At 42.4% G+C, this 12,824-nt stretch overlaps 1 protein-coding gene across 4 annotated transcripts in view; it reads right to left on the reverse strand.

The window, feature by feature from the left end:
* RALGAPA2 (Ral GTPase activating protein catalytic subunit alpha 2) overlaps nucleotides 1–12,824 on the reverse strand; it is a 194,589-nt gene that overhangs the window by 66,796 nt on the left and 114,969 nt on the right. For all 4 annotated transcript variants that reach the window (XM_053394871.1, XM_053394870.1, XM_053394872.1 and 1 more), the window contains 4 exons: nucleotides 12,663–12,800; nucleotides 10,205–10,388; nucleotides 5,534–6,305; nucleotides 1,577–1,648 (listed from right to left, as the gene is read on the reverse strand). In XM_053394871.1, coding sequence (XP_053250846.1) covers nucleotides 1,577–1,648; nucleotides 5,534–6,305; nucleotides 10,205–10,388; nucleotides 12,663–12,800 — 1,166 coding nt within the window. The remainder of the gene's footprint in view (nucleotides 1–1,576; nucleotides 1,649–5,533; nucleotides 6,306–10,204; nucleotides 10,389–12,662; nucleotides 12,801–12,824) is intronic.

Below are 12,824 nucleotides of genomic sequence, written 5' to 3' on the forward strand. Positions count from 1 at the left end.
ATCAATGATATTCATAAAAGCAGAAAAAATATAGTTCATTCTTAGAAACTGCCAGAGAGCCACAATCTGGCCTCCTTACTCACAATAGTGATGCAGTTCCTATGTGCAGTTGGGCCCAGGACCAAACTTTCTGAATAAGAGGTGTAGCAGATAGTAATGCAAAGGAAGTCAGCCAAAGGTCTACAAGAAGGGTTCTGCTAAGATAGGCTCCACAAGGAGTCAATAGCACCCACATTGTAGGCAAATGCAATGTAATGGTTAAGAAGCTACATAAGATGGGTTACCAAGAATTGGATAGTCAACTTAGCAAAGATGCAGCTATTGGCATATGCTGCAACATGCTACAATTTTTGAGTGCATATACTGAAGGAGGTGCCTAAAGAACAGTGTGCTACTTACATTTGAGGTCTTCAATTGTAATCAAATTGTTTTCCCATTTCTGCCCTCTATTTAAATCTGGCTTTCATATTATGTATGTAGTGAATCTTTATTGTGGAATAATATGCTACTAATTATTGCCAAGACTCCTTTTGTTCCTTTATTTTAGAAAAAATCTACCTCACCAAATTCATATTTGGTACTGCTTAATTCTCAATTAGATCTTTGCACCCTAAATTGACCAAAATAGGATTTTTGAGTGAATGCAAATGGGAGCCACCAGTCCTGGTCACTTATTGCGCCCTGTCCTGGATCACCCTCTCTTCAAATGACAGAAAGACTAGAACATAGGAACTTACTAAGCCACCTTATACCACTGCAGACCATTGGTTTATGTAGCTCAGAACTGTCTACACTGACAGGCAGAAACTCTACAGGATTTCAGGTAGGGAATCTTTTTCCAGTCCTGCCTGGAGTTGCTGGGGATTCAACCTGGGACCTTATTTAGGAAAACAGATGCCCTGCCAGTGAGCTTTAGAGTGAAAGCGCACACATATACACTGTGCTTTCCCAAGAGATTTATGTCAAAATCAGATTCAAGAGAATTAATCTGAGCCTTGAAAAAGAGCTGAAAGAGGAAGTGGGAAAGAGTATCATTCTTCCAATTTCCTTCTTCAGCTCTATGTACTTTTCAAGACAGAACCCCCCCCCCCATCTCATGATGAAGGGAGCAGGGGACTTTAGAGGCTTAATGGGCACCACAGAAAGGATTCACAGGTACCAGGTTGGTGCTTATGAATTTTAGAGGCTTCATGGGCATCATGCTGTTGACCCTGGGCCAAAATACTGCTTGGAGAGCTCTAGTTTACGCTTAGTTTACGCCCCAAATTCTACATCTTAAGCTTTTCTTCATACTTTTTCAACAAACTGAGTCAAAGTTAAAATTTAGACCCTCCACAAATTTAGTACTTGAAGCCAATCCAAAATTGTTTAAGGATCAAATGTGTTCTAATACGGAATTTCTTCAAAAATACCCACTTACAATTCCTATTTAAATTGGACCAGCTAAAACAACATATAATATTTAAATAAAAATAAAGCTAACACATTTCAGTTTTCCATAAACATAAAATAATAAACTGGACCTCATTCTGTAAATGTATCCATTAGTAGTTGCCTAGCTAAAAACTTAACTCACCATTGCCTCGAGTCCAAGTTTTTCAGCTCTCTCAACAATTTAGAATTTTTCTTCAGTAGATGAAAGCTTTTTCTACGGATATATGGAACATGTTATGGTGGGAAAGCTCCACGATACATAAACATTATAATTTCCAGAAATCTCTCGAGTAACCAACAGGGAAAATTATAAAAGCCTTTACATTACATAATTTTGAAAATATCAATATATTTATTACAATAAAAAGCCTGAAGTTTGAATTGTTGTTTCCTCCACATGCCAGTAATCCATCATTCCAAATCCATTTCCCAATCCACTACTATCTCCTGGGAATCACTCAGAATGCAAAATCCAGATTACTTGGGTGAAACAGAGTCCTGCTGTGCCATGCAAGTATGAGGAGCGCTTGATTGGCCAGTAAGTTCTCAATCCCTCTACTATTTGTATGCAACTATAAATATGTCATCTTTCCCTTTTCAAAGTAGAATATAACACCATCCCACAAAATTCCAACTGAAAATATGGCAAAGTTGAAACCAGATCTTTACAAATCATTCCCTACCCCCCTTACTTTCCTTTGCAAAGGCATGGGAAAATAGTTTTCTGACTGGGGAATGGCGGGGAGATCTCTTGAGTCAAATGGCATTTGAGAAACACAGAACAATACTAACAAAGAGTCTTGTGGTGCATTAAAAACAAACAGTGGTATAATGGCATATGCTTTTATTAACTAGAGACCCTAGTCCAGTGATTCACAAACTTTTCTTCTCAAAGACTACTTGAATATTGCCAAGTCTTGACAGACCGATTGATGATTTTTCTGCCTGTTGTAGCAATTGTAATGTGTTGTGCTAGCTGCTGTATGATTTTTAATTGTATTTTTATTGCTTTTTTATTTCTTATATATTGTATTTTATTGATAAATTTTATTCTATCAATTTTCATTTCATTTATTTGGATAAATTTAACTTCCTAATGCTAGCTTCCAATTATGCTACTAAATCTCTCTACTCCTTTCAAGCTTAATAATGCATGAAGAAAAACATGAAAGGATGGGAAAATTTGTTCTTTTTTTGGCGATGTATTTCCATTACCGGAAGCAAATATTTTATCAAGGCTAATTCTAGCCTCCCATCAGGGAAAAGACACAAAAGAATGGCAATAGCTTATTAGTGAGTTTATCTGGCACGATAAAAAGTCACAGTTTTAAGCTATTTCTATTTTATTTGTAAGCCGCCTTGAATCCCTGTAAGGGAAAAGGCGGGATATAAATAAATAATGTTGTTGGCATCCAACTGTCTTGAGAGACAATGGCGTGTGCCTCCAGGGATGAAGTCAAACTGCTGCAGTAACAGCACTGAGGTGACCTCCCTGGAGTGCAAACCTGGGCAGTTTTTATTATAAAGTAACAACAACAGTTGAGTGCAACTACTATGCACAGAAAAGGGGCTTTGCATTTGTGTTTCAGTTGTCCCATCTCTTGACTCTTTTTTACTGTTTCCTCTTTCTGACTGCTAATCCTGTCAACTCCTTACAAGCGGGCTCCTCTTTCTTCCTCTTGCTCTCTTTCACAATTGATAGATAGAACAGCCACTGCTCCCTCCGTTCACAGTGGCTGTTCCTGCTATTCTTTACAGACATGCTGCAGACCACCTGCATATATCCTGTGGACCACTGGCAGTGTGTGGACCACAGTGTGGGACCCCCGCTGTACTAGTAGTAGTTATTATTATTATTATTAGTAGTAGTAGTAGTAGTAGTAGTAGTTTCCAAGTCACCTTCAAAGGTAGCCCTACGTAGAGCGCATTGCAGTAGTCCAAGCAGGAGATAACTAGAGCATGCACCACTCTGGCGAGACAGTTCGCAGGAAGGTAGGGTGTCAGCCTGAGTACCAGATGGAGCTGGTAGACAGCTGCCCTGGACACAAAATTCACTTGCGCCTCTATGGACAGCTGTGAGTCCAATATGACTCCCAGGCTGCATACCTGGTCCTTCAGGATCACAGTTACCCCATTCAGGACCAGAGAGTCCCCCACACCTGCCCGCTCCCTGTCCCCCAGAAACAATACTTCTGTCTTGTCAGGATTCAGCTTCAATCCATTAGCTGCCATCCATCCTCCAACCGCCTCCAGGCACTCACACAGGACATTCACCGCCTTTACTGGTTCCGATTTGAAAGAGAGGTAGAGCTGGGTATCATCCGCATACTGATGAACACCCAGCCCAAACCCCCTGATGATCTCTCCCAGAGGCTGCGTGTAGATGTTGAAAAGCATGGGGGAGAGGACAGAACCCTGAGGCACCCCACAAGCGAGAGTCCAGGCGTCTGAACACTCCCCTCCCAACACCACTTCCTGGACATGGCCCAGGAGGAAGGAACGGAATCACTGTAGAAAAGTGCCCCCAGCTCCCACCCCCCCAACGGTCCAGAAGGATACCGTGGTCAATGGTATCAAAAGCTGTTGAAAGATCCAGCAGAACTAGGAAACAGCTTCCACCTTTGTCCCTAGCCTGCTGGAGATCACTGACCAGCGTGACCAAAGTGGTTTCAGTCGCATGACGAGGCCTGAACCCTGATTGGAAGGGATCCAAATGGAAGATTTGAGACTGGGCAATAATTGGCCATGATGGCTGGGTACAAAGATGGTTTTTAATAAACATGGTAGTATTTCAGACACCACAAAACTGTTGGTTTTGTTGCAGCAGAATATCACAGCTGCCTCTCAGCAATTTGTTACAATGAAAAACGAGCAGGCATCACACATAGCTGGGTTCCTGAAGAAAAATCAGGGTGACAGGAATCTGGCAATTGTCAAGGGTTTCCTTACTTATTGTACATTCCTGTTCCCAAATGAGGCCACAGGACAAGTTTCAGCTATAAGGAAGCATCTCTTCTTTGTCAAAGCCAGAGTCATCTTCTAACTTGACTAGGGGAAGGAGACTCCCAGAATGACCTGTCAAAGCAGCTACCCCTTAACCCCGAGTCAGGGGTGTAGGAAGGGGGGACAGAGGGGGTGGGCCGCCCCAGGTGCCACTATGGGGGTGGGTCTGGGTGACAAGATGGCCCCTGCCTCTCCCCAGCTGTAGAGCGGCCACTCTCGTGTGCCATTCATATGGGCTGCCTCTCGCATGGCAACTGTACGGGATGTCACACAGTCCGTATGGGATGCCGCTTGCACGGCATCTGTACGGGGTGCGGCAGCCTGTATGGATGCCGTGCAAGCAGCAGCCTGTATGGATTGCGCATGTGCGGCATTCCGTACGGAGTGCACATGCGCGGGATGCCACACATGCGCAGTCCGTACAGGCTGCCCCGTCCCAAGTGCCAGAGAGGGTTCCTCCGCCACTGCCCCCAGTCCCACTAACAGTGAACTGTTGAAACCAACATGGCAATACAAGATATGTAGACAGGGACATCACTCTCAGGCTCCAACTACCTCCTACACATAAATCTGAGTCTGTGGCCTAAGCCTAAACACTCAATTTTAAGGAAGCAATCCATTAGTTTTTTAGGTAGATTCTTTCTTGTTGGCTTATTAATTGCCCTGTCCCTTTTTTGGGGTCAATCCATACTGATTGTACTAGGTAGTAAAAAAAAAGGTGGGAGACGTTTTGGAAAAATTGTCTGTTTCTTTCCCAAATGGTTAAGATAAATGCTTTCTATTAAGCCAACTCTCACTCTCCCTAATCATATTTCTTTTTCCCAATATCCCTGGCTTGGGGGCCAGAAGTGAAGATGAAAAGGGAAGAAAGAAATAAAACAAGAGGAAAGAGGAAAGAAGTTAGAAAAAATTAACCACAGAGAATTAAAAGAATCTCTGCAAATCTGGCCAGTCTGGGAGCCCAGAAACACCCTCCCTTTCAAAAGATTTTCTGCTTTCCACTGGGTAGAGGTGCTTTTCTGAAAATGGGGACTTCCATTTGGATGGAAAGATAGTATTATTTCCAATAATAACAGTAATCTAAAACCCTACTTACCTTTTGTCCCAAGAATTCATTCCCAAGTCATTTAGCAAGAGCCTACATAAATGAAATGGTGCTTGGAGCTGTGCAGGTCTTGGTGCCTTTTGACTTTCGACTTTCATACTGAGATTGAAACTGCATCCATGTGCATACTCATTTTCTATGCAACTCTGCTGCATTATTGCTTCTAGTATATTTTTCTCTTGGTCATGGTTCATGACATATGGCGATGGCGATGGCTCATTCAATTTTAGTTGCGGATGTAAAAGGCACTCAGGACTACTATTGCCAATCCTCTCTAGCAATTTATCAAGAGCATCTTCTCCTTCATATATTTGAATGAAGTCCACTGGAGGCTCAAGGTTCTGCTTATGATTGTCCAAAACTAAAGCGGATATTCTTTTATTTTGATTTGGTAGACTACCAGCTAATGGTCCATGCATCAGCCTTCCATCCCATGAATATTTCCCTGAGATGTCTCTAACAATTACTCTTACTTCTGAGAATGCTGCTGCTGGTTCATTGTCTATTTCCTTTTCAGAAGGAATTTGAAGATAAGATATAAGAGTACTGTCATTAAATGCAAACAGTTGTAAATTTGGGCTTCTGAAAACTTCAGAAGACAGTTCTGAAGAGTCCACATATGAGTTGTTGTGATTCTCACTAATAAGGCTGTGAAGAACAGCAGGTCCTCCATTCAGGGGATAATGGCCCAAATTGTTTACTAGATGTGCCATTATCATTCGTGCAGTCAAAGGTATTAATTCCAAACTCCTCCTCCTCCTCTCTGAAAGTAATAAAAATAAATAAGCAAAATAAGCCAACTAAAATATGCACAAAGATCAAGGTAAATCATGTTTATATATGGCTCTGAAATTTGGGGGATGATGCATACTCTGATTTGGAGTCAATCAGCACAAATTTTAGGAGCAATACTAGAAAGATCTAAAAGCACATCATCTGCAGTCTTGAAAGTAGAGAAAGACCTATTCCTAATATATTTGAGGATAGTGATTAGCTTATTTACTCATTGGTTGAATATTAAGCCAGTGATGCAAATGAAGAATCAGGAATGTACTCCAATAAATTGATAAATAGTAATTTATTATCATTGTTGTTGTTTGTTGTTGTTTAGTCGTGTCCGACTCTTCGTGACCCCATGGACCAGAGCACACCAGGCACTCCTGTCTTCCACTGCCTCCCACAGCTTGGTCAAACTCATGCTAGTAGCTTCGAGGACACTGTCCAACCATCTCGTCCTCTGTCGTCCCCTTCTCCTTGTGCCCTCCATCTTTCCCAACATCAGGGTCTTTTCCAGTGAGTCCTCTCTTCTCATGAGGTGGCCAAAGTATTGGAGCCTCAGCTTCACGATCTGTCCTTCCAGTGAGCACCCAGGGCTGATTTCCTTAAGAATGGAGAGGTTTGATCTTCTCGCAGTCCATGGAACTCTCAAGAGTCTCCTCCAGCATCATAATTCAAAAGCATCAATTCTTTGGCGATCAGCCTTCTTTATGGTCCAGCTCTCACTTCCATACATCACTACTGGGAAAACCATAGCTTTAACTATACGGACCTTTGTTGGCAAGGTGATGTCTCTGCTTTTTAAGATGCTGTCTAGGTTTATCATTGCTTTTCTCCCAAGAAGCAGGCGTCTTTTAATTTCATGACTGCTGTCACCATCTGCAGTGATCACGGAGCCCAAAAAAGTAAAATCTCTCACTGCCTCCATTTCTTCCCCTTCTATTTGCCAGGAGGTGATGGGACCAGTGGCCATGATCTTCGGTTTTTTTGATGTTGAGCTTCAGACCATATTTTGCACTCTCCTCTTTCATCCTCATTAAAAGGTTCTTTAATTTTCTGCCATCAAGGTTGTGTCATCTGCATATCTGAGGTTGTTGATATTTCTTCCGGCAATCTTAATTCCGGCTTGGGATTCATCCAGCCCAGCCTTTCGCATGATGAATTCTGCATACAATTTAAATAAGCAAGGAGACAATATACAGCCTTGTCGTACTCCTTTCCCAATTTTGAACCAATCAGTTGTTCCATATCCAGTTCTAACTGTAGCTTCTTGTTCCACATAGAGATTTCTCAGGAGACAGATGAGGTGATCAGGCACTCCCATTTCTTTAAGAACTTGCCATAGTTTGCTGTGGTTGACACAGTCAAAGGCTTTTGCATAGTCAATGAAGCAGAAGTAGATGTCTTTCTGGAACTCTCTAGCTTTCTCCATAATCCAGCGCATGTTTGCAATTTGGTCTCTGGTTCCTCTGCCTCTTCTAAATCCAGCTTGCACTTCTGGGAGTTCTAGGTCCACATACTGCTTGAGCCTGCCTTGTAGAATTTTAAGCATAACCTTGCTAGCGTGTGAAATGAGTGCAATTGTGCGGTAGTTGGAGCATTCTTTGGCACTGCCCTTCTTTGGAATTGGGATGTAGACTGATCTTCTCCAATCCTCTGGCCACTGCTGAGTTTACCAAACTTGCTGGCATATTGAGTGTAGCACCTTAACAGCATCATCTTTTAAAATTTTAAATAGTTCAGCTGGAATATCATCACTTCTACTGGCCTTGTTATTTGCAGTGCTTTCTAAGGCCCATTTGACTTCACTCTCCAGGATGTCTGGCTCAAGATCAGCAACCGCACTACCTGGGGTGTACAAGACATCCTGGGGTGTACGAGACATCCATATATTTGTGGTATAATTCCTCTGCGCATTCTTGCCACCCCTTCTTGATGTCTTCTGCTTCTTTTAGGTCCTTACCACTTTTGTCCTTTATTATGGTAATCTTTGTATGAAATGTTCCTTTCATATCTCCAATTTCCTTGAACAGATCTCTGGTTTTTACCATTCTATTGTTTTCCTCTATTTCTTTGCATTGCTCGTTTAAGAAGGCCTTCTTGTCTCTCCTTGCTATTCTTTGGAAATCTGCATTCAATTTCCTGTATCTTTCACTATCTCCCTCGCATTTTGCTTGCCTTCTCTCCCCCGCTATTTGTAAGGCCTCGTTGGACAGCCACTTTGCTTTCTTGCATTTCCTTTTTATTGGGATGGTTTTTGTTGCTGCCTCCTGTATAATGTTATGAGCCTCCATCCATAGTTCTTCAGGCACTCTGTCCACCAAATCTAAATCCTTGAACCTGTTCCTTGCTTCCACTGTGTATTCATAAGGGATTTGATTTAGATTGTATCTTACCGGCCCAGTGGTTTTTCCTACTTTCTTCAGTTTAAGCTGGAATTTTGCTATAAGAAGCTGATGATCTGAGCCACAGTCAGCTCCAGGTCTTGTTTTTGCTGACTGTATAGAGCTTCTCCATCTTTGGCTGCAGAGAATATAATCAATCTGATTTCGATGCTGCCCATCTGGTGATGTCCATGTGTAGAGTCGTCTCTTGTGTTGTTGGAAAAGCGTGTTTGTGATGACCAGCTTGTTCTCTTGACAGAACTCTATTAGCCTTTGCCCTGCTTCGTTTTGAATTCCAAGGCCAAACTTGCCAGTTGTTCCTTTTATCTCTTGACTCCCTACTTTAGCATTCCAATCCCCTATAATGAGAAGAACATCCTTCTTAGGTGTCATTTCTATAAGGTGTTGTAAGTCTTCATAGAATTGGTCAATTTCAGTTTCTTCGGCACCAGTGGTTGGTGCATAAACTTGGATTACTGTGATGTTAAAAGGTCTGCCTTGGATTCGTATCGAGATCATTCTATCATTTTTGAGATTGCATCCCAGTACAGCTTTCGCCACTCTTTTGTTGACTATGAGGGCCACTCCATTTCTTTTACGGGTTTCTTGCCCACAGTAGTAGATGTGATGGTCATCCAAACTGAATTCGCCCATTCCCGTCCATTTTAGTTCACTGATGCCCAGGATGTCAATATTTATTCTTGCCTTCTCATTTTTGACCACATCCAACTTACCCAGGTTCATGGATCTTACATTCCAGGTTCCTATGCAATATTTTTCTTTACAGCGTTGGACTTTCCTTTCGCTTCCAGGCATATCCACAACTGAGCGACCTTTCGGCTTTGGCCCAGCCGCTTCATCAGCTCTGAATCTACTTGTACTTGTCCTCCACTCTTCCTCAGTAGCATGTTGAATGCCTTCCGACCTGAGGGGCTCATCTTCCAGCGTTATAACTTTTATATGCCTGTTGTCTTTGTCCATGGAGTTTTCTTGGCAAGGATACTGGAGTGGCTTGCCGGTTCCTGCTCTAGGTAGCTTCCCTGGTATCTCCAAATAAGCATTCCTCCCCAGAACGCCTGGAGTGTGGGGTAAAGTGCTGTAGTGATAGAGGCAATCAGGTGGAGATACCATGCACAAGTGAGGTCTCCTGCTCATCCAAGCTACCTCCATCTAGCTATGGACATTCTGATATCTTAATAGCGTAGGCTAAACCTAAATAGTAAATGTGTTGTAGCTAGATAAAAGTTCTTGCAAAACACCCACTTTTCTCATAGACAGCTCTCTAGAACTGTCTCTTAATGTATTAAAGCTAAAATGTCTTGTTGTTCTTCAAAGTAGATCCTGGATTCAAGAGGGTGACGACAATGGCAGCATTAACCAAACCCTCCAGTTTTATGGTTTTAGCTCCATTGTTTTAAATGTTTTTAAACGTTTTACAGCTTAGGCTTATTGCTACACCATTCTTCCCACCTTATTCAACTTACTTCAAATTATTTATTACCTTCAGCAACAGTGAGTAAGTTGCTCAGATCCGCAGAAGACTGAAACTGCATGGGTTCAGAATTCCTAACATTTCCAAGTGGCAAAAATGGATCATAGATATCACTAGAGAGGTCTGCAAGGCTTAAAAGGTAATGACTTTGCTGTGTATATGTGTTTGAGCCATGAACACAACTATGCAGGACCTGGAAAAAGCAAAAAGAAAATGAGAAATAGATTGTAACAGAAAATACTAAACTGTTGTTCAGTAGGTTGCGCGTTGGCCATATCCAAAACTCCTCCAATGGTACCACAAACATAAAAAAAAAATGTGACAAATAAATACTTGTTCTTGGGAGCTACAACTAGAAGTTGAAGTGAAGCAGACAGAAGGTACTGGTCTCTTGGCCCGACAAAGGCATGTCAGGCCCCTAACACTGACATTGAGCCAGGTCAAATGCAAGACATCATGCTGTCTGCTAATCACAGGGGCTAAGACCGTACACTTCCATTCTCTTTGTGCCTGAAGCAGGCTCTAAAGCATGAATAGTCTCAGATAGTTCACTTGATTCCTGGTTCAAATGAAATGACGATTGCATTAGGGATGGCATGCCCAACATTTTGTCCTGAATAATGTCATCACAGCAGGATGCCACTTTTTCAGGATCTAGGTCTATTCTGCTTCAGCCATGTCTGAACCAAGCAATAGTGGAAAACCTCTAGGCATCAGAGGTTGGTCACCAAGCTATCCATGCCCATCTTTTCTGTGTCTGATGTCATATATGACATCAGCCATGGTGCAGTTCAAGCCAAAGCTGCTGCAGAAGACTGCACTCTCAATTCTTCTTTTCCAACCACAAACTGAATTGAATCTGGGGCTCCAAAGAAATAATTGGGAACAATGCTCCCAATTCTTTTTTTGCAGCTGCAGACTGAAGTTACAATCACCCAACACCATATTATTTATTTAAAAGCATTTCAGTATCACTTAATACAGGGGTCGGCAAACTATGGCCCCAGGCCGGATCAGGCCCACCTGGGTCCTAAATCCGGCCCATGCCGTGAAGTTGGAACCTGCTGCGAAGCTGAGACTCCCGGCGATGGCGATGGGAGGAAGAGGCCAAGCGGCAGCGGCTCTGCCACTCAAACACCGCACCTGGTTTACCTCAGCGGAGGTTTGATTGGCAGAGACATCTCCACGACATGCTGAGGTAAACCAGGCACTGTGTTTGATTGATAGAGCCGCTGCTGCTTGACCTCTTCTGCCTGTCGCCGCTCAGCCTCTTCCTCCCATCGCTGCCCTGGTGCTCCTGTGAGCTCACTCTGCCTACCCACGAGAAGCAGCGGTGGTGGTGGTAGCCCCTGGGAAGGTAAGTGCAATGGCTGGGGCTGAGGACTACTTGCCCCTCTCACCTCTTCCTCTAGCTCCCCCCCCCGGTGGCACTTCTCTGGCCCGCCACAAGGTCTGAGGGACAATAGACCAGGCCACTGCTAAAAAAAATTGCCGACCCCTGACTTAATATTTCAGAAATTTCATAAGTGGTGTATAATCCAAAAAACAAAGAAGACATCATTAAAACAATAACATGGACCCACGGATGTCAGGTGAGTGGCTCCGCCCACTTATCCTCCAGCTGGATCCAACCCCACCCTTGAGATAAAGGAATCATGTGGACACACTGAATGGCATGGTTCCTACTCATGCCAGTTGATCGACTCATTTTGTTTTCTTGAAAGTTGATTAAATGTTAAAAATGCAGCACAGTGAATAACAAAATAAAATTATATATAATGCTTGGCAATGTTTAATTCCTAACGACCTTTGAAAGCGTGTGGAGGCTTGTTTGTCCAGAAAAAAAATGGAATTGTATAAAATAATGCATCCATTTAAAAACAGAGAATACCAATAGTTTGAGTACATTTATAAATAAGATTTTGCTTTTCCTAAATAAAGCATTTGAAAACAAATGGTGGCTGGAAAGATCATTGTGCCTGTTCTGTAGAGAGCTCTCTAAAGAGCAGGCAGATGGATTTTTATCTCTGCATCTTAGCACTAAACACCACAATGCTAAGAGTGGAGATAAACCCTCTGCCTGCTCCTTAAAAGGCAGAATTTTCACCCACCCCAGGACTGGAGCATGGTCGGGAGAAATGCTGCCTTTTACTGCTAAAGAGCACATGAAGTCAGGTGATTGGCTGGTGGACACCATTTCTCCCTAATGGACTTAATTAGGTTCATGGGCTGGGGTTCTCTACTGCTACTGTTGGGGTTAATTTCCACTCAAATCCATTGAATCAAGCAATCTGAATAAGACACAAAATAAGTTAACTCCCCCCCCCCACAGGATTAATGGATTTAATCAAATCTAGCTCAAAAGCAGACAATATCCCACTAATATTATAGTTTACTGCTTAATAATTTTGCCTTTGATCATAACAAACAACACAATTAAGCAATAGGAAGAGAAACATGTACCTACCCTATATATATAATCAAGCAATGGAGCTTTAGAAGAATGTTGATCTTCAAGACTTGAAGTAAACACAGGCTCCAGCAGCATTTTCATGGGTAATGTCATACACCAGTCCAACAAACAAAGTAATAACGAAACTATAAACTAAATCAGAAATATGTAGATTAC

The sequence above is a fragment of the Podarcis raffonei genome, chromosome 7 (assembly GCF_027172205.1).
Source record: "Podarcis raffonei isolate rPodRaf1 chromosome 7, rPodRaf1.pri, whole genome shotgun sequence".
Taxonomy (NCBI): Eukaryota; Metazoa; Chordata; class Lepidosauria; order Squamata; family Lacertidae; genus Podarcis; species Podarcis raffonei.